The sequence below is a fragment of the Scardinius erythrophthalmus genome, assembly GCF_964197995.2.
Source record: "Scardinius erythrophthalmus genome assembly, chromosome: 5".
Taxonomy (NCBI): Eukaryota; Metazoa; Chordata; class Actinopteri; order Cypriniformes; family Leuciscidae; genus Scardinius; species Scardinius erythrophthalmus.
The window spans coordinates 55,660,712-55,685,048 of record NC_138225.1 but is presented as its reverse complement, the minus strand read 5'-3'; the positions used below and the strand labels follow the sequence as shown (position 1 = coordinate 55,685,048).

General features: G+C 47.5%; 1 protein-coding gene across 2 annotated transcripts; it reads right to left on the bottom strand.

Annotated features, from left to right (window-relative positions):
• Window positions 1-1,918: 1,918 nt before the first annotated feature.
• Window positions 1,919-24,037, bottom strand: lman2la (lectin, mannose-binding 2-like a). Of its 2 annotated transcripts, none has more exons than XM_081367023.1 (9): window positions 23,564-24,037; window positions 22,398-22,516; window positions 8,385-8,502; window positions 8,222-8,304; window positions 6,118-6,150; window positions 5,857-6,018; window positions 5,543-5,657; window positions 3,940-4,059; window positions 1,919-2,900 (listed from the first exon to the last, which is right to left on the bottom strand). In XM_081367023.1, exons 1-9 carry the CDS (start codon window positions 23,679-23,681, stop codon window positions 2,758-2,760), a joined length of 1,011 nt encoding a protein of 336 aa, XP_081223149.1. In that variant the 5' UTR covers window positions 23,682-24,037; the 3' UTR covers window positions 1,919-2,757. The 2 variants fall into 2 exon arrangements, with proteins under 2 accessions (XP_081223149.1, XP_081223148.1); XM_081367022.1 differs by having other exon boundaries at window positions 2,098-2,900; window positions 5,761-6,018; window positions 23,564-23,775.
• Window positions 24,038-24,337: the final 300 nt, after the last annotated feature.

The window sequence follows — 24,337 nt, the reverse complement described above, 5'->3', positions numbered from 1 at the left end:
TAAATAAATAACCTAGAATACTGTCTAACACTTGATGGCTGCTCTGTTAAGTCTTCGTCGTCGGTTAGGAACCTGGGTGTGCTCTTTGATACCAATCTTTCATTTGAAAGTCACGTGTCTAGTATCTGTAAAACCGCATTTTTCCATCTTAAAAATATATCTAAATTACGCCATATGCTCTCATTGACAAATGCGGAACAGTTAGTTCATGCGTTCATGACCTCAAGGCTAGATTACTGTAATGCTCTACTGGGTGGTTGCCCTGCACGCTTAATAAACAAACTACAGCTGGTCCAAAACGCAGCAGCTCGAGTTCTTAGAGACAGTTAGTGTGAAACGTTCCCTTATCAACATCTCTCGTTACAGACTCAAAAATCGTCAATGCAAGTGAATGGGAGAAAATAATTATTTTCTGGTCCCGTTTGAATTGTGCCATGAATGTGAATATATGTTGTCTGTGAATTTTTAATATAATTTTTCGTGTAAAGAATGATACAATTTAGCGGGTAGAAGTTTGATACGGTTAGACTTTGTGTGAGAGCACTTTGTGGACTACAACTCTTCACTGCTTTCGACGCGTTTGAAACGTCACCACCACTCGCACACGGACACTAGCTCACGGATCCCGCTAAACATGGCTGTTAGGCCGCTGTACGTGAGCTGTATCGTTCAGTTTCGTTCCACCAAGTGGGGCACTAAATTTTCTTTTGCTCAATATGTTCAACGTTAATAAAAGGTTTCCAAGCAAAAAGTTCTCCACGCATTTTCCTGCAGTTAATGAGAAAAGTGTATTTATTGGCGCACTATATTGATTGCGTATTGAGACGTCTAAAACGGTTGAGTTCGATTTTCAACCAATCAGCATCGAGAATGTAAGTAGGTCACAGCCGAAATGAAGCCAATATCACTACGCACATGTAAACAGAGGAGGACGTAAGCAGCGCATCTTCATCTGATAGCGGCGATCAAGCTCGATTAACACCCGTAAAGTGTATTCTTCATGTCGGAAAAGATGGTGGGAAAGGTCCGCAGCCCTTTACTGAAGTCCGATGGGAAAAAATCAAGCAATGTGCGTAGGAATGGCTCAAAACGTCGGACACTACGGAGCTAACGTTAGCTGTTGCTAATAAACATGTTGCCCTCCTGGACAAACTGGTCTCTGATGTCCCAACAACTACGGGTTTCACCCGGCCTGATATCGGCGTTTTATAGACACAAAAAAAAACCGGAAAGCGGTAGTAACTAATCGTTTTATTGACATCATTTCTGTTGTTACAACTTGGGACACAGCACTGCACCATTCTAGCCCAATTCGGTTTGGACACGGAAGTGACGTATTTGGCTACGATGACGTAGGCACTAGCCATCCCCATAGACATGAAGCAGAGGTGATGCCGAGCCGTCCGTCATCTGTGCTCTTACTCAGGGAAACGAGACGTTACTGATCAAACACTAATCTGATAATGCACCATTTTCACAGAGTGAAAAACTAACCTTTGCATCTGGGAATATAGAGACGAAGGAGACGCTTGCAGTGGATTAAACTTCAGAGAGTCATAATAATGCAGGCTTATATCTAGAGTAAGTCAGGTCTGAAGGACTTGAAATTGTGTTTTTAATAATATGATCACTGACACGTGAGGAAGATGTGATGAAGATCCGTGTGTGTGTGTACATGACGGGACTGACACACACATGAATATGAACACATGTCTGATCTGTCGGATGTGAACGCTATACGCCAGAAACCCCATCAGCGTGAAGACATGATGTTCTCCAGCACAAACATCTGAACACTGGAGAAGCAACATGACTGAAGATATGAACTCTTGTTTTCTGAAAGATGATCCAAAGTAAGTGAGTTATGATTAAAACAAGAAAAAATCTCCCAATGGGTTAAGAAAAATAAGATTAATTTAAAGGGAAAACATGTTTATTTTTCTTCTAGTTTTCTTTCGTTGTCTAATAATCCTGGCATTGCATATTACGGATATTGTTGGCTTTTGTTCCTGTCCTGTAAGTCGCTTTGGATAAAAGTCTCTGCTAAAAGCATTAATGTAAAGGTAAATGCAGTTGGAAATTTCAAGCATGTTTTTATAGATTTTCAACATTTATTTTTTAATCATAAATGAGAGGTACATGAAACACTGATCCTGAAAAATGATCTTTGATTCCATTACAGACGAGACTGATGTCCTCCCGATCCTCGCGTCACGAACAGCAGATTCTGGGCTGGGTTAGGTTTCAGAGGTTAGGGTCAGGGTTCAGAGGTTAGGGTCAGGGTTCAGAGGTTAGGGTTAGGTTTCAGAGGTTAGGGTCAGGGTTCAGAGGTTAGGGTCAGGGTTCAGACGAGTGCTAGTGTGTGAAGCAGCGAATCATGAGTCTAGAACAGGAGACAGATGTGACTCAACAGTGGCGTACAGATAATAGAGACAAAAATCAACAAAACTTTAATTCTGATTCCATGGATCCTCAGATTTCCCACTTGAATCTGGACAGATGACAAGATGTTAGACGTTCTGTACAAACAATTAATAAATATATAATATACAATGAATAAATACAGCACTGGTTGAGAGAAAGAAGGCAGCAGGAGTTTGAGTTTGAGAAAGACATTCACATCTGAGACTCGTGATGCCCATCACACCTTCATCATCACCTTCATCTTCATCATCTTCATCATCATCATCATGACGACGGTCGAGTGTTCATCGCTCAGGTTATTCCCCCTCGACAGAGAGAGTGTGTGTGTGTGTGTCAGTAGAAGCGCTTGCGCCGGCTCTCGCTCCAGTGCCCGTACAGAACCAGTCCCACCACCACCAGCAGAAACACTCCCAGCATGGAGAAGAGCACGCAGAAGAAGATACTGATGCTGCTCATGCCCACCTCGTCTGCGTACGCTGGACACACACACACACACACACACACACACACACACACACACACACACACAGTGTTCAGCTGATGCGTGGACAACACTTCTCTACACATCATCATCTGTAATCTGTGCTTTCATACTTTTGATATGAAACAAAGTCTCAGCTCTCAAATCCTGTGAGTTTCATCAGTAAATTCAGTCAGTAAATATGTGTGTGTGTGTGTGTGTGTGTGTGTGTGTGTATGTGTGACAGATGAACCGATCATCTCTTGTTCTTTACTACTCGTCACAGCAGCAAATAAACATCAATGAACATCAGAAGGAGTGAGGAAAGATTCCGAACAAATCCTGAAATCAATCCTGTCTGTAATTCATCAGTGTTTCAACTGCAGAACTGTGCCTTTCTTTGAGAAACCTTGACTTGTACTGTCCCTGATGTACAGTCAGACCAACACTTATTCACACAGCTTCAACATTTCTCACATTATCACAGTTTATTCACTATAGTTTAGAAAATGGTAATAAAATATGAGCAGAACTCAGTTGATATGTGACTGGTTTTGTCCGTCCTTCTGTTAGACTGTCTCACACATGAATTATGTTGAATATCTGTCAGCTGTTAAATTTAACTACACAATTAGATAATACCAGTTTAGCTCAACCAATCACCAAGCAATGCTTCATTGTGTTCAGTCTGTGTGTAAAAAGAGCATTAGCAATTAAAGAAAACACACTTCAGCAAAACATGATCAGCTCAAAGTGTCCGAATCATTTCTGGTCCCGAATGTCACTGGTAGTCACTGTATGAAGAATATCTGGGTATAATATGTCACAGTTTACTTTATTTTGCTCTCCTCACTTACATAAATGAACTATAGTGTCCTGATCACACTAGAGAAACAATATCAAATATATTATCTGGTGTTTTTGGTTTGACTGTACATCCAAATTAATTGATATCTAATCAAATTGAGACGGGAACTGAATGGCGTCCCCGGCGTGTCGATGGTAAGGAACGGTGACACACACGTGCGCTGCTGTGGTCATGTGATCATACTCACGTCTCAGGAGCTCCATGTTGTCGACGCTGGGAACCAGAACCTCCTCCTGCTCCTCGTCCTCCTGTTTGCTGCGCAGGACCGTCAGCTGGTACAGCTTCATGGAGATCAGGTCATGGTTATCTGAAACACACACACACACACACACACACTGAGCACGAGCTGCGTATGGCGTTGAAGCGCTCGCACACGCGTGTCTCACCCATAGACTGTGTAAAACACTGGGCGTAGTGTGTGTGACGTCACCCGGAGTGCTTCTGAAGCCTAAAGTGGGCGGAGACGGCGGTCGCCATCTTGGCGGCGTCACTCCCGGGTAAACGAACATGTGCGGCGAGGCGGATTAGCTGAGGTGACGCTAACAGACGGCAGACAAACGGCGAGTAGTGACATCAGCGGCAATCCACCTGTCACTCAAGTGGCCACGCCCTTAATTATGCAGACCTTTAAGGCTTAGGCTGCGTCTCATTTCTCTGTCTTACCCCTTCCTCACGGTTTTGCGCGTTCATGTGAGGGGAAGTGGCGTCCCAATTCTCATTTTGACTAAGGGCTAGGGCCAAGGCGTAGGGCTACATAGCCCTTGAAACGAAGTCTGCGGAGGACCACACTTGAAAGAGAGGGGTAGGAATTTCTCAGAAGTGAGTCGCACAAATGTTAGTATTTTCAGCAGTTTAATGACACTCGTGTTTTATGATACCTTTAATAAAACGTTCAAGCGGTTTTAATTGTAATGTTTTTGTTTTGAATCACTAGTTAACCGCTAGCTAGCAGCTATGCGCTGTTTGCCGTTTGCTAATGTTTTGCTTATGGTGTCACCGGCGCCGCCGTTAAATACAATGAAACAATGTCTTTGACTGATGGCACACAAGCGTGCAAAGATAAAGAGAGACCAGGCAATCGATATCACAACCCGAGACGACGGCATCTTCGTTTGTTTATGTCAACGCGTATCGCCTCTGTTGACGTAGCAGCCAGCTAGCGGAAAGGGAAGATGACGCAAACGGTAATCGAGTGGTGTCTCATTTCTTAGAGAAACGTTCTTCCCCCTACCCCCCTTCACTCGGTATCGAAGGGCAAGGGGAAGACGCAGACAAAGGGGTAGGGGAAGGGGAAGGGGTAAGACAGAGAAATGAGATTGGCCCTTAATGTCATTTACACGGATGAGTTATAAAAACATTCACCCCCTCACAGTCGTCATGATTGCAACATTAGCGATATAGGCACATCTCAGAGATGGTACAAGACGAGCATTTGTGGCTAAAAAGTTTTTTTTTTTTTTTTTTTTTTTGAAAATGAGCGATCATTTGGAGAGATAAGACTCTTATTTCTGGACTGGGATCGTGTCGAGACTGTGAAGCTGCATTGAGACGGACATTTGAACCTTTAAACCGTTGGTTGCCATTGAAGTCCATTCTGTGGAGAAAAATCCTGGAATGTTTTCCTCAAAAACCTTCATTTCTTTTCGACTGAAGAAAAAAAGACATGGATATCTTGGATGACATCGGGGTGAGTAAATTATCAACAAAAATTTTTGAAAGTGAACTAATCCTTTAAGTCTCTTCCGTGTTGATTCACGAGACGTGAACGCGAAGGTCCTGGTTGGTCTCACCTGACAGATCTCCAGTGACGGCTGACGCTCCGAAGTAGAAGCCCTGCGGCAGACGGACACCGGGAACATCCAGACAATCCCTCCACTCGTGCTGGCCGTCGATATCCAGCATGATCTGCACACACACACACACACACACACACACACACACACACTCAGGTCAGGTCAGCTCATTCTCACCGTGAGTCTGCGGTGCACACTCTCACACACACACTCACCGTGAGTCTACGGTGCACACAAACAGACACACACACACACACACTCACCGTGAGTCTGCGGTGCACACAAACAGACACACACACACACACACTCACCGTGAGTCTGCGGCGCACGTATCTGATGAACAGGAAGCTGTCGTGCTTCAGGTTTCGCACCATCGCGCTGCAGCCGCCCAGTTCTGAGGGACGCCCGTCCCGATCGTGGTCGTAGCTGATCGAGCCGTTGCCCACCATAGCTAACACGTACGGGAAGAGACGCTAGCACAAACACAAGGCATCAGTCAGTCACAGGCGTACAGAGAGTCACATGACCATCACAAGACCATCACTGAGCCTGATTAGCGAACGCTAGTTTACCTGCGTGCGCGGCGTGTATCGCTTCCTCTGAGCCTAAAAACACACAAACACAAACACTGTGAGCGTTCACTTCAGGGGCCGGAGGGGGGACACTGGCGCGGGGCCGGAGGGGGGACACTGGCGCGGGGCCGGAGGGTGGACACTGGCGAGGGGCCGGAGGGGGGACACTGGCGAGGGGCCGGAGGGGGGACACTGGCGCGGGGCCGGAGGGGGGACACTGGCGAGGGGCCGGAGGGGGGACACTGGCGAGGGGCCGGAGGGGGGACACTGGCGCGGGGCCGGAGGGGGGACACTGGCGCGGGGCCGGAGGGGGGACACTGGCGCGGGGCCGGAGGGGGGACACTGGCGAGGGGCCGGAGGGGGGACACTGGCGCGGGGCCGGAGGGGGGACACTGGCGCGGGGCCGGAGGGGGGACACTGGCGAGGGGCCGGAGGGGGGACACTGGCGAGGGGCCGGAGGGTGGACACTGGCGAGGGGCCGGAGGGGGGACACTGGCGAGGGGCCGGAGGGGGGACACTGGCGCGGGGCCGGAGGGGGGACACTGGAGAGGGGCCGGAGGGGGGACACTGGCGCGGGGCCGGAGGGGGGACACTGGCGCGGGGCCGGAGGGGGGACACTGGCGCGGGGCCGGAGGGGGGACACTGGCGCGGGGCCGGAGGGGGGACACTGGCGCGGGGCCGGAGGGGGGACACTGGCGAGGGGCCGGAGGGGGGACACTGGCGCGGGGCCGGAGGGGGGACACTGGCGAGGGGCCGGAGGGGGGACACTGGCGAGGGGCCGGAGGGGGGACACTGGCGAGGGGCCGGAGGGGGGACACTGGCGAGGGGCCGGAGGGGGGACACTGGCGCGGGGCCGGAGGGGGGACACTGGCGCGGGGCCGGAGGGGGGACACTGGCGAGGGGCCGGAGGGGGGACACTGGCGAGGGGCCGGAGGGGGGACACTGGCGCGGGGCCGGAGGGGGGACACTGGCGAGGGGCCGGAGGGGGGACACTGGCGAGGGGCCGGAGGGGGGACACTGGCGAGGGGCCGGAGGGGGGACACTGGCGAGGGGCCGGAGGGGGGACACTGGCGCGGGGCCGGAGGGGGGACACTGGCGCGGGGCCGGAGGGGGGACACTGGCGAGGGGCCGGAGGGGGGACACTGGCGAGGGGCCGGAGGGGGGACACTGGCGCGGGGCCGGAGGGGGGACACTGGCGCGGAGGACACTGGCGCGGAGGGGGGACACTGGCGGGGGGACACTGGCGACACTGGCCGGAGGGGGGACACTGGCGCGGGGCCGGAGGGGGGACACTGGCGCGGGGCCGGAGGGGGGACACTGGCGAGGGGCCGGAGGGGGGACACTGGCGCGGGGCCGGAGGGGGGACACTGGCGAGGGGCCGGAGGGGGGACACTGGCGAGGGGCCGGAGGGGGGACACTGGCGAGGGGCCGGAGGGGGGACACTGGCGCGGGGCCGGAGGGGGGACACTGGCGCGGGGCATGAGGGGGGACACTGGCGCGGGGCATGAGGGGGGACACTGGCGAGGGGCATGAGGGGGGACACTGGCGCGGGGCATGAGGGGGAACACTGGCGCGGGGCATGAGGGGGGACACTGGCGCGGGGCCGGAGGGGGGACACTGGCGAGGGGCCGGAGGGGGGACACTGGCGAGGGGCCGGAGGGGGGACACTGGCGCGGGGCCGGAGGGGGGACACTGGCGCGGGGCGGGCCGGAGGGGGGACACTGGCGTGGGGCCGGAGGGGGGACACTGGCGAGGGGCGGGCCGGAGGGGGGACACTGGCGTGGGGCCGGAGGGGGGACACTGGCGAGGGGCGGGCCGGAGGGTGGACACTGGCGCGGGGCCGGAGGGGGGACACTGGCGAGGGGCGGGCCGGAGGGGGGACACTGGCGTGGGGCCGGAGGGGATCTCTGTGACCTCTCAGATCTCTGTCAGACTCACTGGATTATTACTATCAATGACAATCAATGCTTGTAAATGTAACTGATATTTCCAACTGGCACTTGATCTAAATCACGTCCTTCATGAGTTTGTGAAGGTCTGTTCTCAGTTCCACACACACACATATACTGTAATGTCACTGATAACACACACTTTATTCCTGTACCTCCAGAAGCTTCTCCTCGTTGGGATACGTGTCCACAAACACACCGAGTCCAGTGAAGAAATCCCGGTTCCCGAACACCGGACCTGCAAATCAGTGAGAGACCATCCCATATAAACCTGGATTAGTGAGAGATATGAGTTATTAATGCCGTTATTAAACACACCTTTCCTCATGCGCTCCTTCGTGTACCAGACCGCCAGACCGTCCCCGTTCAGGTTCTTCTTCCCGCGACCGTGAACCTTAAAGTGAACCTGCAGTTCCCAATCCCTCAGGTGACACGGCTGCGCACACACACACACACACACAAATACATACATAAACACACACACACACACACACACAGATGTTTTTAAATTTAAAATGTAAAATTAAACTACTAAAATGGAATTCAGTAAATTTAAAACAGAAACAGGATTTGTGGGGAAAAAATTAAGCTTATTTCTTAGGGCCTTAAATTTTTTATTTTTGTCGAACTTTTATTTTAGTGAGGGATCATAAGTCATGAAGTGAACACTAGTGAGGGATCAGTGGTCATGAAGTGAACACTAGTGAGGGATCAGTGGTCATGAAGTGAACACTAGTGAGGGATCATAAGTCATGAAGTGAACACTAGTGAGGGATCATAAGTCATGAAGTGAACACTAGTGAGGGATCCGTGGTCATAAAGTGAACACTAATGAGGGATCAGTGGTCATAAAGTGAACACTAATGAGGGATCAGTGGTCATGAAGTGAGCACTAGTGAGGGATCATAAGTCATGAAGTGAGCACTAGTGAGGGATCATAAGTCATGAAGTGAGCACTAGTGAGGGATCAGTGGTCATGAAGTGAGCACTAGTGAGGGATCAGTGGTCATGAAGTGAACACTAGTGAGGGATCAGTGGTCATGAAGTGAACACTAGTGAGGGATCATAAGTCATGAAGTGAGCACTAGTGAGGGATCATAAGTCATGAAGTGAGCACTAGTGAGGGATCATAAGTCATGAAGTGAGCACTAGTGAGGGATCAGTGGTCATGAAGTGAGCACTAGTGAGGGATCAGTGGTCATGAAGTGAACACTAGTGAGGGATCAGTGGTCATGAAGTGAACACTAGTGAGGGATCATAAGTCATGAAGTGAACACTAGTGAGGGATCATAAGTCATGAAGTGAGCACTAGTGAGGGATCATAAGTCATGAAGTGAGCACTAGTGAGGGATCATAAGTCATGAAGTGAACACTAGTGAGGGATCATAAGTCATGAAGTGAGCACTAGTGAGGGATCATAAGTCATGAAGTGAGCACTAGTGAGGGATCAGTGGTCATGAAGTGAACACTAGTGAGGGATCATAAGTCATGAAGTGAGCACTAGTGAGGGATCATAAGTCATGAAGTGAGCACTAGTGAGGGATCAGTGGTCATGAAGTGAACACTAATGAGGGATCAATGGTCATGAAGTGAACACTAGTGAGGGATCAGTGGTCATGAAGTGAGCACTAGTGAGGGATCAGTGGTCATGAAGTGAGCACTAGTGAGGGATCAGTGGTCATGAAGTGAGCACTAGTGAGGGATCAGTGGTCATGAAGTGAGCACTAGTGAGGGATCAGTGATCAGTGGTCATGAAGTGAGCACTAGTGAGGGATCAATGGTCATGAAGTGAACACTAGTGAGGGATCATAAGTCATGAAGTGAGCACTAGTGAGGGATCAGTGGTCATGAAGTGAACACTAGTGAGGGATCAGTGGTCATGAAGTGAACACTAGTGAGGGATCATAAGTCATGAAGTGAACACTAGTGAGGGATCATAAGTCATGAAGTGAGCACTAGTGAGGGATCATAAGTCATGAAGTGAACACTAGTGAGGGATCATAAGTCATGAAGTGAGCACTAGTGAGGGATCATAAGTCATGAAGTGAGCACTAGTGAGGGATCAGTGGTCATGAAGTGAACACTAGTGAGGGATCATAAGTCATGAAGTGAGCACTAGTGAGGGATCATAAGTCATGAAGTGAGCACTAGTGAGGGATCAGTGGTCATGAAGTGAACACTAATGAGGGATCAATGGTCATGAAGTGAACACTAGTGAGGGATCAGTGGTCATGAAGTGAGCACTAGTGAGGGATCAGTGGTCATGAAGTGAGCACTAGTGAGGGATCAGTGGTCATGAAGTGAGCACTAGTGAGGGATCAGTGGTCATGAAGTGAGCACTAGTGAGGGATCAGTGGTCATGAAGTGAGCACTAGTGAGGGATCAGTGGTCATGAAGTGAACACTAGTGAGGGATCAGTGGTCATGAAGTGAGCACTAGTGAGGGATCAGTGGTCATGAAGTGAACACTAGTGAGGGATCAGTCAGTGGTCATGAAGTGAACACTAGTGAGGGATCAGTGGTCATGAAGTGAACACTAGTGAGGGATCAGTCAGTGGTCATGAAGTGAACACTAGTGAGGGATCAGTGGTCATGAAGTGAACACTAGTGAGGGATCAGTGGTCATGAAGTGAACACTAGTGAGGGATCATAAGTCATGAAGTGAACACTAGTGAGGGATCAGTGGTCATGAAGTGAACACTAGTGAGGGATCAGTGGTCATGAAGTGAGCACTAGTGAGGGATCAGTGGTCATGAAGTGAGCACTAGTGAGGGATCATAAGTCATGAAGTGAGCACTAGTGAGGGATCAGTGGTCATGAAGTGAACACTAGTGAGGGATCAGTGGTCATGAAGTGAACACTAGTGAGGGATCATAAGTCATGAAGTGAACACTAGTGAGGGATCATAAGTCATGAAGTGAGCACTAGTGAGGGATCATAAGTCATGAAGTGAACACTAGTGAGGGATCATAAGTCATGAAGTGAGCACTAGTGAGGGATCAGTGGTCATGAAGTGAACACTAGTGAGGGATCAGTGGTCATGAAGTGAGCACTAGTGAGGGATCATAAGTCATGAAGTGAGCACTAGTGAGGGATCATAAGTCATGAAGTGAGCACTAGTGAGGGATCATAAGTCATGAAGTGAGCACTAGTGAGGGATCATAAGTCATGAAGTGAACACTAGTGAGGGATCATAAGTCATGAAGTGAGCACTAGTGAGGGATCAGTGGTCATGAAGTGAACACTAGTGAGGGATCAGTGGTCATGAAGTGAGCACTAGTGAGGGATCATAAGTCATGAAGTGAGCACTAGTGAGGGATCATAAGTCATGAAGTGAGCACTAGTGAGGGACCATAAGTCATGAAGTGAGCACTAGTGAGGGATCATAAGTCATGAAGTGAACACTAGTGAGGGATCAGTGGTCATGAAGTGAGCACTAGTGAGGGATCAGTGGTCATGAAGTGAACACTAGTGAGGGATCATAAGTCATGAAGTGAGCACTAGTGAGGGATCATAAGTCATGAAGTGAACACTAGTGAGGGATCATAAGTCATGAAGTGAGCACTAGTGAGGGATCAGTGGTCATGAAGTGAACACTAGTGAGGGATCATAAGTCATGAAGTGAACACTAGTGAGGGATCATAAGTCATGAAGTGAACACTAGTGAGGGATCAGTGGTCATGAAGTGAGCACTAGTGAGGGATCAGTGGTCATGAAGTGAGCACTAGTGAGGGATCATAAGTCATGAAGTGAGCACTAGTGAGGGATCATAAGTCATGAAGTGAGCACTAGTGAGGGACCATAAGTCATGAAGTGAGCACTAGTGAGGGATCATAAGTCATGAAGTGAGCACTAGTGAGGGATCAGTGGTCATGAAGTGAACACTAGTGAGGGATCATAAGTCATGAAGTGAGCACTAGTGAGGGATCATAAGTCATGAAGTGAGCACTAGTGAGGGATCAGTGGTCATGAAGTGAACACTAATGAGGGATCAATGGTCATGAAGTGAACACTAGTGTGGGATCAGTGGTCATGAAGTGAACACTAGTAAGGGATCATAAGTCATGAAGTGAACACTAGTGAGGGATCATAAGTCATGAAGTGAACACTAGTGAGGGATCAGTGGTCATGAAGTGAGCACTAGTGAGGGATCAGTGGTCATGAAGTGAGCACTAGTGAGGGATCATAAGTCATGAAGTGAGCACTAGTGAGGGATCATAAGTCATGAAGTGAGCACTAGTGAGGGATCATAAGTCATGAAGTGAACACTAGTGAGGGATCAGTGGTCATGAAGTGAGCACTAGTGAGGGATCAGTGGTCATGAAGTGAACACTAGTGAGGGATCAGTGGTCATGAAGTGAACACTAGTGAGGGATCATAAGTCATGAAGTGAACACTAGTGAGGGATCATAAGTCATGAAGTGAGCACTAGTGAGGGATCATAAGTCATGAAGTGAACACTAGTGAGGGATCATAAGTCATGAAGTGAGCACTAGTGAGGGATCATAAGTCATGAAGTGAGCACTAGTGAGGGATCAGTGGTCATGAAGTGAACACTAGTGAGGGATCATAAGTCATGAAGTGAGCACTAGTGAGGGATCATAAGTCATGAAGTGAGCACTAGTGAGGGATCAGTGGTCATGAAGTGAACACTAATGAGGGATCAATGGTCATGAAGTGAACACTAGTGAGGGATCAGTGGTCATGAAGTGAGCACTAGTGAGGGATCAGTGGTCATGAAGTGAGCACTAGTGAGGGATCAGTGGTCATGAAGTGAGCACTAGTGAGGGATCAGTGGTCATGAAGTGAGCACTAGTGAGGGATCAGTGGTCATGAAGTGAGCACTAGTGAGGGATCAGTGGTCATGAAGTGAACACTAGTGAGGGATCAGTGGTCATGAAGTGAGCACTAGTGAGGGATCAGTGGTCATGAAGTGAGCACTAGTGAGGGATCAGTGGTCATGAAGTGAGCACTAGTGAGGGATCAGTGGTCATGAAGTGAGCACTAGTGAGGGATCATAAGTCATGAAGTGAGCACTAGTGAGGGATCAGTGGTCATGAAGTGAACACTAATGAGGGATCAATGGTCATGAAGTGAACACTAGTGAGGGATCAGTGGTCATGAAGTGAGCACTAGTGAGGGATCAGTGGTCATGAAGTGAGCACTAGTGAGGGATCAGTGGTCATGAAGTGAACACTAGTGAGGGATCAGTGGTCATGAAGTGAGCACTAGTGAGGGATCAGTGGTCATGAAGTGAACACTAGTGAGGGATCAGTCAGTGGTCATGAAGTGAACACTAGTGAGGGATCAGTGGTCATGAAGTGAACACTAGTGAGGGATCAGTCAGTGGTCATGAAGTGAACACTAGTGAGGGATCAGTGGTCATGAAGTGAACACTAGTGAGGGATCAGTGGTCATGAAGTGAACACTAGTGAGGGATCATAAGTCATGAAGTGAACACTAGTGAGGGATCAGTGGTCATGAAGTGAGCACTAGTGAGGGATCAGTGGTCATGAAGTGAGCACTAGTAAGGGATCAGTGGTCATGAAGTGAGCACTAGTGAGGGATCAGTGGTCATGAAGTGAACACTAGTGAGGGATCAGTGGTCATGAAGTGAACACTAGTGAGGGATCATAAGTCATGAAGTGAGCACTAGTGAGGGATCATAAGTCATGAAGTGAGCACTAGTGAGGGATCATAAGTCATGAAGTGAGCACTAGTGAGGGATCAGTGGTCATGAAGTGAGCACTAGTGAGGGATCAGTGGTCATGAAGTGAACACTAGTGAGGGATCAGTGGTCATGAAGTGAACACTAGTGAGGGATCATAAGTCATGAAGTGAACACTAGTGAGGGATCATAAGTCATGAAGTGAGCACTAGTGAGGGATCATAAGTCATGAAGTGAGCACTAGTGAGGGATCATAAGTCATGAAGTGAGCACTAGTGAGGGATCATAAGTCATGAAGTGAGCACTAGTGAGGGATCAGTGGTCATGAAGTGAACACTAGTGAGGGATCATAAGTCATGAAGTGAGCACTAGTGAGGGATCAGTGGTCATGAAGTGAACACTAATGAGGGATCAATGGTCATGAAGTGAACACTAGTGAGGGATCAGTGGTCATGAAGTGAGCACTAGTGAGGGATCAGTGGTCATGAAGTGAGCACTAGTGAGGGATCAGTGGTCATGAAGTGAGCACTAGTGAGGGATCAGTGGTCATGAAGTGAGCACTAGTGAGGGATCAGTGATCAGTGGTCATGAAGTGAGCACTAGTGAGGGATCAATGGTCATGAAGTGAACACTAGTGAGGGATCATAAGTCATGAAGTGAGCACTAGTGAGGGATCAGTGGTCATGAAGTGAGCACTAGTGAGGGATCAGTGGTCATGAAGTGAACACTAGTGAGGGATCAGTGGTCATGAAGTGAGCACTAGTGAGGGATCAGTGGTCATGAAGTGAGCACTAGTGAGGGATCAGTGGTCATGAAGTGAGCACTAGTGAGGGATCAATGGTCATGAAGTGAACACTAGTGAGGGATCATAAGTCATGAAGTGAGCACTAGTGAGGGATCATAAGTCATGAAGTGAGCACTAGTGAGGGATCAGTGGTCATGAAGTGAGCACTAGTGAGGGATCAGTGGTCATGAAGTGAACACTAGTGAGGGATCAGTGGTCATGAAGTGAGCACTAGTGAGGGATCAGTGGTCATGAAGTGAGCACTAGTGAGGGATCAGTGATCAGTGGTCATGAAGTGAGCACTAGTGAGGGATCAGTGGTCATGAAGTGAACACTAGTGAGGGATCATAAGTCATGAAGTGAGCACTAGTGAGGGATCATAAGTCATGAAGTGAACACTAGTGAGGGATCATAAGTCATGAAGTGAGCACTAGTGAGGGATCAGTGGTCATGAAGTGAACACTAGTGAGGGATCAGTGGTCATGAAGTGAGCACTAGTGAGGGATCATAAGTCATGAAGTGAGCACTAGTGAGGGATCATAAGTCATGAAGTGAGCACTAGTGAGGGATCATAAGTCATGAAGTGAGCACTAGTGAGGGATCATAAGTCATGAAGTGAACACTAGTGAGGGATCATAAGTCATGAAGTGAGCACTAGTGAGGGATCAGTGGTCATGAAGTGAACACTAGTGAGGGATCAGTGGTCATGAAGTGAGCACTAGTGAGGGATCATAAGTCATGAAGTGAGCACTAGTGAGGGATCATAAGTCATGAAGTGAGCACTAGTGAGGGACCATAAGTCATGAAGTGAGCACTAGTGAGGGATCATAAGTCATGAAGTGAACACTAGTGAGGGATCAGTGGTCATGAAGTGAGCACTAGTGAGGGATCAGTGGTCATGAAGTGAACACTAGTGAGGGATCATAAGTCATGAAGTGAGCACTAGTGAGGGATCATAAGTCATGAAGTGAACACTAGTGAGGGATCATAAGTCATGAAGTGAGCACTAGTGAGGGATCAGTGGTCATGAAGTGAACACTAGTGAGGGATCATAAGTCATGAAGTGAACACTAGTGAGGGATCATAAGTCATGAAGTGAACACTAGTGAGGGATCAGTGGTCATGAAGTGAGCACTAGTGAGGGATCAGTGGTCATGAAGTGAGCACTAGTGAGGGATCATAAGTCATGAAGTGAGCACTAGTGAGGGATCATAAGTCATGAAGTGAGCACTAGTGAGGGACCATAAGTCATGAAGTGAGCACTAGTGAGGGATCATAAGTCATGAAGTGAGCACTAGTGAGGGATCAGTGGTCATGAAGTGAACACTAGTGAGGGATCATAAGTCATGAAGTGAGCACTAGTGAGGGATCATAAGTCATGAAGTGAGCACTAGTGAGGGATCAGTGGTCATGAAGTGAACACTAATGAGGGATCAATGGTCATGAAGTGAACACTAGTGTGGGATCAGTGGTCATGAAGTGAACACTAGTAAGGGATCATAAGTCATGAAGTGAACACTAGTGAGGGATCATAAGTCATGAAGTGAACACTAGTGAGGGATCAGTGGTCATGAAGTGAGCACTAGTGAGGGATCAGTGGTCATGAAGTGAGCACTAGTGAGGGATCATAAGTCATGAAGTGAGCACTAGTGAGGGATCATAAGTCATGAAGTGAGCACTAGTGAGGGATCATAAGTCATGAAGTGAACACTAGTGAGGGATCAGTGGTCATGAAGTGAGCACTAGTGAGGGATCAGTGGTCATGAAGTGAACACTAGTGAGGGATCATTGGTCATGAAGTGAACACTAGTGAGGGATCATAAGTCATGAAGTGAACACTAGTGAGGGATCATAAGTCATGAAGTGAGCACTAGTGAGGGATCATAAGTCATGAAGTGAACACTAGTGAGGGATCATAAGTCATGAAGTGAGCACTAGTGAGGGATCATAAGTCATGAAGTGAGCACTAGTGAGGGATCAGTGGTCATGAAGTGAACACTAGTGAGGGATCATAAGTCATGAAGTGAGCACTAGTGAGGGATCATAAGTCATGAAGTGAGCACTAGTGAGGGATCAATGGTCATGAAGTGAGCACTAGTGAGGGATCAGTGGTCATGAAGTGAACACTAGTGAGGGATCATAAGTCATGAAGTGAGCACTAGTGAGGGATCATAAGTCATGAAGTGAACACTAATGAGGGATCAATGGTCATGAAGTGAACACTAGTGAGGGATCAGTGGTCATGAAGTGAGCACTAGTGAGGGATCAGTGGTCATGAAGTGAGCACTAGTGAGGGATCAGTGGTCATGAAGTGAGCACTAGTGAGGGATCAGTGGTCATGAAGTGAGCACTAGTGAGGGATCAGTGGTCATGAAGTGAGCACTAGTGAGGGATCAGTGGTCATGAAGTGAACACTAGTGAGGGATCAGTGGTCATGAAGTGAGCACTAGTGAGGGATCAGTGGTCATGAAGTGAGCACTAGTGAGGGATCAGTGGTCATGAAGTGAGCACTAGTGAGGGATCAGTGGTCATGAAGTGAGCACTAGTGAGGGATCATAAGTCATGAAGTGAGCACTAGTGAGGGATCAGTGGTCATGAAGTGAACACTAATGAGGGATCAATGGTCATGAAGTGAACACTAGTGAGGGATCAGTGGTCATGAAGTGAGCACTAGTGAGGGATCAGTGGTCATGAAGTGAGCACTAGTGAGGGATCAGTGGTCATGAAGTGAACACTAGTGAGGGATCAGTGGTCATGAAGTGAGCACTAGTGAGGGATCAGTGGTCATGAAGTGAACACTAGTGAGGGATCAGTCAGTGGTCATGAAGTGAACACTAGTGAGGGATCAGTGGTCATGAAGTGAACACTAGTGAGGGATCAGTCAGTGGTCATGAAGTGAACACTAGTGAGGGATCAGTGGTCATGAAGTGAACACTAGTGAGGGATCAGTGGTCATGAAGTGAACACTAGTGAGGGATCATAAGTCATGAAGTGAACACTAGTGAGGGATCAGTGGTCATGAAGTGAGCACTAGTGAGGGATCAGTGGTCATGAAGTGAGCACTAGTAAGGGATCAGTGGTCATGAAGTGAGCACTAGTGAGGGATCAGTGGTCATGAAGTGAACACTAGTGAGGGATCAGTGGTCATGAAGTGAACACTAGTGAGGGATCATAAGTCATGAAGTGAGCACTAGTGAGGGATCATAAGTCATGAAGTGAGCACTAGTGAGGGATCATAAGTCATGAAGTGAGCACTAGTGAGGGATCAGTGGTCATGAAGTGAGCACTAGTGAGGGATCAGTGGTCATGAAGTGAACACTAGTGAGGGATCAGTGGTCATGAAGTGAACACTAGTGAGGGATCATAAGTCATGAAGTGAACACTAGTGAGGGATCATAAGTCATGAAGTGAGCACTAGTGAGGGATCATAAGTCATGAAGTGAGCACTAGTGAGGGATCATAAGTCATGAAGTGAACACTAGTGAGGGATCATAAGTCATGAAGTGAGCACTAGTGAGGGATCATAAGTCATGAAGTGAGCACTAGTGAGGGATCAGTGGTCATGAAGTGAACACTAGTGAGGGATCATAAGTCATGAAGTGAGCACTAGTGAGGGATCATAAGTCATGAAGTGAGCACTAGTGAGGGATCAGTGGTCATGAAGTGAACACTAATGAGGGATCAATGGTCATGAAGTGAACACTAGTGAGGGATCAGTGGTCATGAAGTGAGCACTAGTGAGGGATCAGTGGTCATGAAGTGAGCACTAGTGAGGGATCAGTGGTCATGAAGTGAGCACTAGTGAGGGATCAGTGGTCATGAAGTGAACACTAGTGAGGGATCAGTCAGTGGTCATGAAGTGAACACTAGTGAGGGATCAGTGGTCATGAAGTGAACACTAGTGAGGGATCAGTCAGTGGTCATGAAGTGAACACTAGTGAGGGATCAGTGGTCATGAAGTGAACACTAGTGAGGGATCAGTGGTCATGAAGTGAACACTAGTGAGGGATCATAAGTCATGAAGTGAACACTAGTGAGGGATCAGTGGTCATGAAGTGAACACTAGTGAGGGATCAGTGGTCATGAAGTGAGCACTAGTGAGGGATCAGTGGTCATGAAGTGAGCACTAGTGAGGGATCATAAGTCATGAAGTGAGCACTAGTGAGGGATCATAAGTCATGAAGTGAGCACTAGTGAGGGACCATAAGTCATGAAGTGAGCACTAGTGAGGGATCATAAGTCATGAAGTGAACACTAGTGAGGGATCAGTGGTCATGAAGTGAGCACTAGTGAGGGATCAGTGGTCATGAAGTGAACACTAGTGAGGGATCAGTGGTCATGAAGTGAACACTAGTGAGGGATCATAAGTCATGAAGTGAACACTAGTGAGGGATCATAAGTCATGAAGTGAGCACTAGTGAGGGATCATAAGTCATGAAGTGAACACTAGTGAGGGATCATAAGTCATGAAGTGAGCACTAGTGAGGGATCAGTGGTCATGAAGTGAACACTAGTGAGGGATCAGTGGTCATGAAGTGAGCACTAGTGAGGGATCATAAGTCATGAAGTGAGCACTAGTGAGGGATCATAAGTCATGAAGTGAGCACTAGTGAGGGATCATAAGTCATGAAGTGAGCACTAGTGAGGGATCATAAGTCATGAAGTGAACACTAGTGAGGGATCATAAGTCATGAAGTGAGCACTAGTGAGGGATCAGTGGTCATGAAGTGAACACTAGTGAGGGATCAGTGGTCATGAAGTGAGCACTAGTGAGGGATCATAAGTCATGAAGTGAGCACTAGTGAGGGATCATAAGTCATGAAGTGAGCACTAGTGAGGGACCATAAGTCATGAAGTGAGCACTAGTGAGGGATCATAAGTCATGAAGTGAACACTAGTGAGGGATCAGTGGTCATGAAGTGAGCACTAGTGAGGGATCAGTGGTCATGAAGTGAACACTAGTGAGGGATCAGTGGTCATGAAGTGAACACTAGTGAGGGATCATAAGTCATGAAGTGAACACTAGTGAGGGATCATAAGTCATGAAGTGAACACTAGTGAGGGATCAGTGGTCATGAAGTGAGCACTAGTGAGGGATCAGTGGTCATGAAGTGAGCACTAGTGAGGGATCATAAGTCATGAAGTGAGCACTAGTGAGGGATCATAAGTCATGAAGTGAGCACTAGTGAGGGACCATAAGTCATGAAGTGAGCACTAGTGAGGGATCATAAGTCATGAAGTGAGCACTAGTGAGGGATCAGTGGTCATGAAGTGAACACTAGTGAGGGATCATAAGTCATGAAGTGAGCACTAGTGAGGGATCATAAGTCATGAAGTGAGCACTAGTGAGGGATCAGTGGTCATGAAGTGAACACTAATGAGGGATCAATGGTCATGAAGTGAACACTAGTGTGGGATCAGTGGTCATGAAGTGAACACTAGTGAGGGATCATAAGTCATGAAGTGAACACTAGTGAGGGATCATAAGTCATGAAGTGAACACTAGTGAGGGATCAGTGGTCATGAAGTGAGCACTAGTGAGGGATCAGTGGTCATGAAGTGAGCACTAGTGAGGGATCATAAGTCATGAAGTGAGCACTAGTGAGGGATCATAAGTCATGAAGTGAACACTAGTGAGGGATCAGTGGTCATGAAGTGAGCACTAGTGAGGGATCAGTGGTCATGAAGTGAACACTAGTGAGGGATCAGTGGTCATGAAGTGAACACTAGTGAGGGATCATAAGTCATGAAGTGAACACTAGTGAGGGATCATAAGTCATGAAGTGAGCACTAGTGAGGGATCATAAGTCATGAAGTGAACACTAGTGAGGGATCATAAGTCATGAAGTGAGCACTAGTGAGGGATCATAAGTCATGAAGTGAGCACTAGTGAGGGATCAGTGGTCATGAAGTGAACACTAGTGAGGGATCATAAGTCATGAAGTGAGCACTAGTGAGGGATCATAAGTCATGAAGTGAGCACTAGTGAGGGATCAGTGGTCATGAAGTGAACACTAATGAGGGATCAATGGTCATGAAGTGAACACTAGTGAGGGATCAGTGGTCATGAAGTGAGCACTAGTGAGGGATCAGTGGTCATGAAGTGAGCACTAGTGAGGGATCAGTGGTCATGAAGTGAGCACTAGTGAGGGATCAGTGGTCATGAAGTGAACACTAGTGAGGGATCAGTGGTCATGAAGTGAGCACTAGTGAGGGATCAGTGGTCATGAAGTGAGCACTAGTGAGGGATCAGTGGTCATGAAGTGAGCACTAGTGAGGGATCAGTGGTCATGAAGTGAGCACTAGTGAGGGATCATAAGTCATGAAGTGAGCACTAGTGAGGGATCAGTGGTCATGAAGTGAACACTAATGAGGGATCAATGGTCATGAAGTGAACACTAGTGAGGGATCAGTGGTCATGAAGTGAGCACTAGTGAGGGATCAGTGGTCATGAAGTGAGCACTAGTGAGGGATCAGTGGTCATGAAGTGAACACTAGTGAGGGATCAGTGGTCATGAAGTGAGCACTAGTGAGGGATCAGTGGTCATGAAGTGAACACTAGTGAGGGATCAGTCAGTGGTCATGAAGTGAACACTAGTGAGGGATCAGTGGTCATGAAGTGAACACTAGTGAGGGATCAGTCAGTGGTCATGAAGTGAACACTAGTGAGGGATCAGTGGTCATGAAGTGAACACTAGTGAGGGATCAGTGGTCATGAAGTGAACACTAGTGAGGGATCATAAGTCATGAAGTGAACACTAGTGAGGGATCAGTGGTCATGAAGTGAGCACTAGTGAGGGATCAGTGGTCATGAAGTGAGCACTAGTAAGGGATCAGTGGTCATGAAGTGAGCACTAGTGAGGGATCAGTGGTCATGAAGTGAGCACTAGTGAGGGATCATAAGTCATGAAGTGAACACTAGTGAGGGATCAGTGGTCATGAAGTGAGCACTAGTGAGGGATCAGTGGTCATGAAGTGAGCACTAGTGAGGGATCAGTGGTCATGAAGTGAGCACTAGTGAGGGATCAGTGGTCATGAAGTGAACACTAGTGAGGGATCAGTGGTCATGAAGTGAGCACTAGTGAGGGATCATAAGTCATGAAGTGAACACTAGTGAGGGATCAGTGGTCATGAAGTGAGCACTAGTGAGGGATCAGTGGTCATGAAGTGAGCACTAGTGAGGGATCAGTGGTCATGAAGTGAGCACTAGTGAGGGATCAGTGGTCATGAAGTGAACACTAGTGAGGGATCAGTGGTCATGAAGTGAGCACTAGTGAGGGATCAGTGGTCATGAAGTGAACACTAGTGAGGGATCATAAGTCATGAAGTGAGCACTAGTGAGGGATCAGTGGTCATGAAGTGAGCACTAGTGAGGAATCATAAGTCATGAAGAGAACACTAGTGAGGGATCATAAGTCATGAAGTGAACACTAGTGAGGGATCAGTGATCATGAAGTGAGCACTAGTGAGGGATCAGTGGTCATGAAGTGAGCACTAGTAAGGGATCAGTGGTCATGAAGTGAGCACTAGTGAGGGATCATAAGTCATGTAGTGAGCACTAGTGAGGGATAATAAGTCATGTAGTGAGCACTAGTGAGGGATCAGTGGTCATGTAGTGAACACTAGTGAGGGATCATAGGTCATGAAGTGAGCACTAGTGAGGGATCATAGGTCATGAAGTGAACACTAGTGAGGGATCATAGGTCATGAAGTGAACACTAGTGAGGGATCATAGGTCATGAAGTGAACACTAGTGAGGGATCATCAGTCATGAAGTGAACACTAGTGAGGGATCAGTGGTCATGAAGTGAGCACTAGTGAGGGATCATCAGTCATGAAGTGAACACTAGTGAGGGATCAGTGGTCATGAAGGGACTCACCATTCGGCTCCATATGGCTCCCTGTTTGCTCTGCTGATCTGGAGTGAGACGAACATGATCCGTAGTGATCAGAGCATCTCCCATTAACTCCCAGTGAGACGAGCCCGAGACACCCACACCTGCACATACACACACACGATCAAACACACACACACACACAGATTAGAGCATCTCACATTAACTCCCAGTGAGACGAGCCTGAGACACCCACACCTGCACACACACACACACACACACACTCTCTCTCTCTCTCTCTCTCACACACACACACACACACACTCACTCACTCACTCTCTCTCTCTCTCTCTCTCTCTCTCTCTCTCTCACACACACACACACACTCTCTCTCTCTCTCTCTCTCTCTCTCACACACACACACACACACACACACACACACTCTCACTCACTCTCACTCACTCTCTCTCTCTCTCTCTCTCTCTCTCTCTCTCTCTCTCTCTCTCTCTACACACACACACAAACTAATGGGACCTTATTGTAAAGTGTTACTGTTACCTATTGTTCTTTATCATTCTTTTGAACTTTAATCTGTTTGAAATACTGGTTTACTTTATAAATATTTAGTATATGTTTTTTTTTTTTTTTTTTACAAATAAAAAAGTTATTAAGCCTATAAGGAGGACAACACTTTATTCTAACCTAATTCAATATGTGATACCATGATCACATCTTCATCAATTATCGTGATATGAAAATATCACATTCAGTTTAAAGTAGGAGTACTAATTACATAATTATTCAGAACAAAGCAGAAATATGTAAAACCCTCGTGTTCTCCTCATAATGTGTGTTTATAAGGGCGGACCCCCATAAGACTGGATAACTTCGAGCTCTGGAAGGAGTTGTGTTAATTATTAATTAATAGCGTTAATCAGCTTTGCACGCGTGTTATAAGATACGAAAAAAAGAAAGAAAAAACATTTTGCAAAAAGTAAATGAATAAAATGATCATGACTCTGATGGACCGCCCAGTGTTCAGCGCAAACACACAATCACAGCGTGAAATAAAGCAGCTGAAAACACGCAAACACACGCAAACTGATGCCAACCCTTCAGGCTGATCATGAATGTGAAATATCGATCATTCACGTTATTATTACTATTATAATAAGAGCTAAAGCGCGTGAATAATCATGTGTGTCTCTTACCCTGGTAAGGCTTTGACAGGGAATACTCTCTCTTTAAAAACTCTTCCATTTCATGGCCATCATCGCATAAACCAAAGCAGAAAATTGCAAATAAAACCAGCGATGATCTTAAAATCATTGTTTAAATTCAACGATATTCAAACGCGTCGCTGGATTCACGCTCGCGCTCATCGAGCCCTGCTGTCGCCTCATGCTGTCACCGGATTGGCTGCAGCTCTTACACGACGCCTAGCGATTGGCTCTCTCGCCTGTCAATCATACATCAGCCCTCCCACACATCAGCAAACGGGACCGCAGATTAATGATCATAAAAGATTTACCTAAATGGTAACTTAACGTTTAGAGTATAGTTACTCTCTACTTGTAACAAGCTTTTTTAGTCCACAGAATTTGTGCTTTTTTTATTTTATGCGCACGCCTCATACTTTGGAAAAATCGACCTTATGAAGCCCCGCCCCTTTTCAGCGCTGCGCTAGTTTTTGACTTCCGGTCTGTATTTTCATACTAGCGATCTTGCGTATTTATGAATGAACGGCTCATTTTAAAATCTTCCCGGTCTACTGACATTTGTTAAGACATCTGCTTTAAACATTACAACCCTAATGATAACTTTCGTTAACTTTAATTACTCGTGGACAGCAATGCCATAGAGATATACAGAGTTCAAAGACAATATTATAAAGATGTTGCGCGCTTGTTTCTCTGGCGCATAAAGTCTTATAGACCTAATCTATAATTTAGTAAGCCATCACTAACGTGATTGTATTATTATTA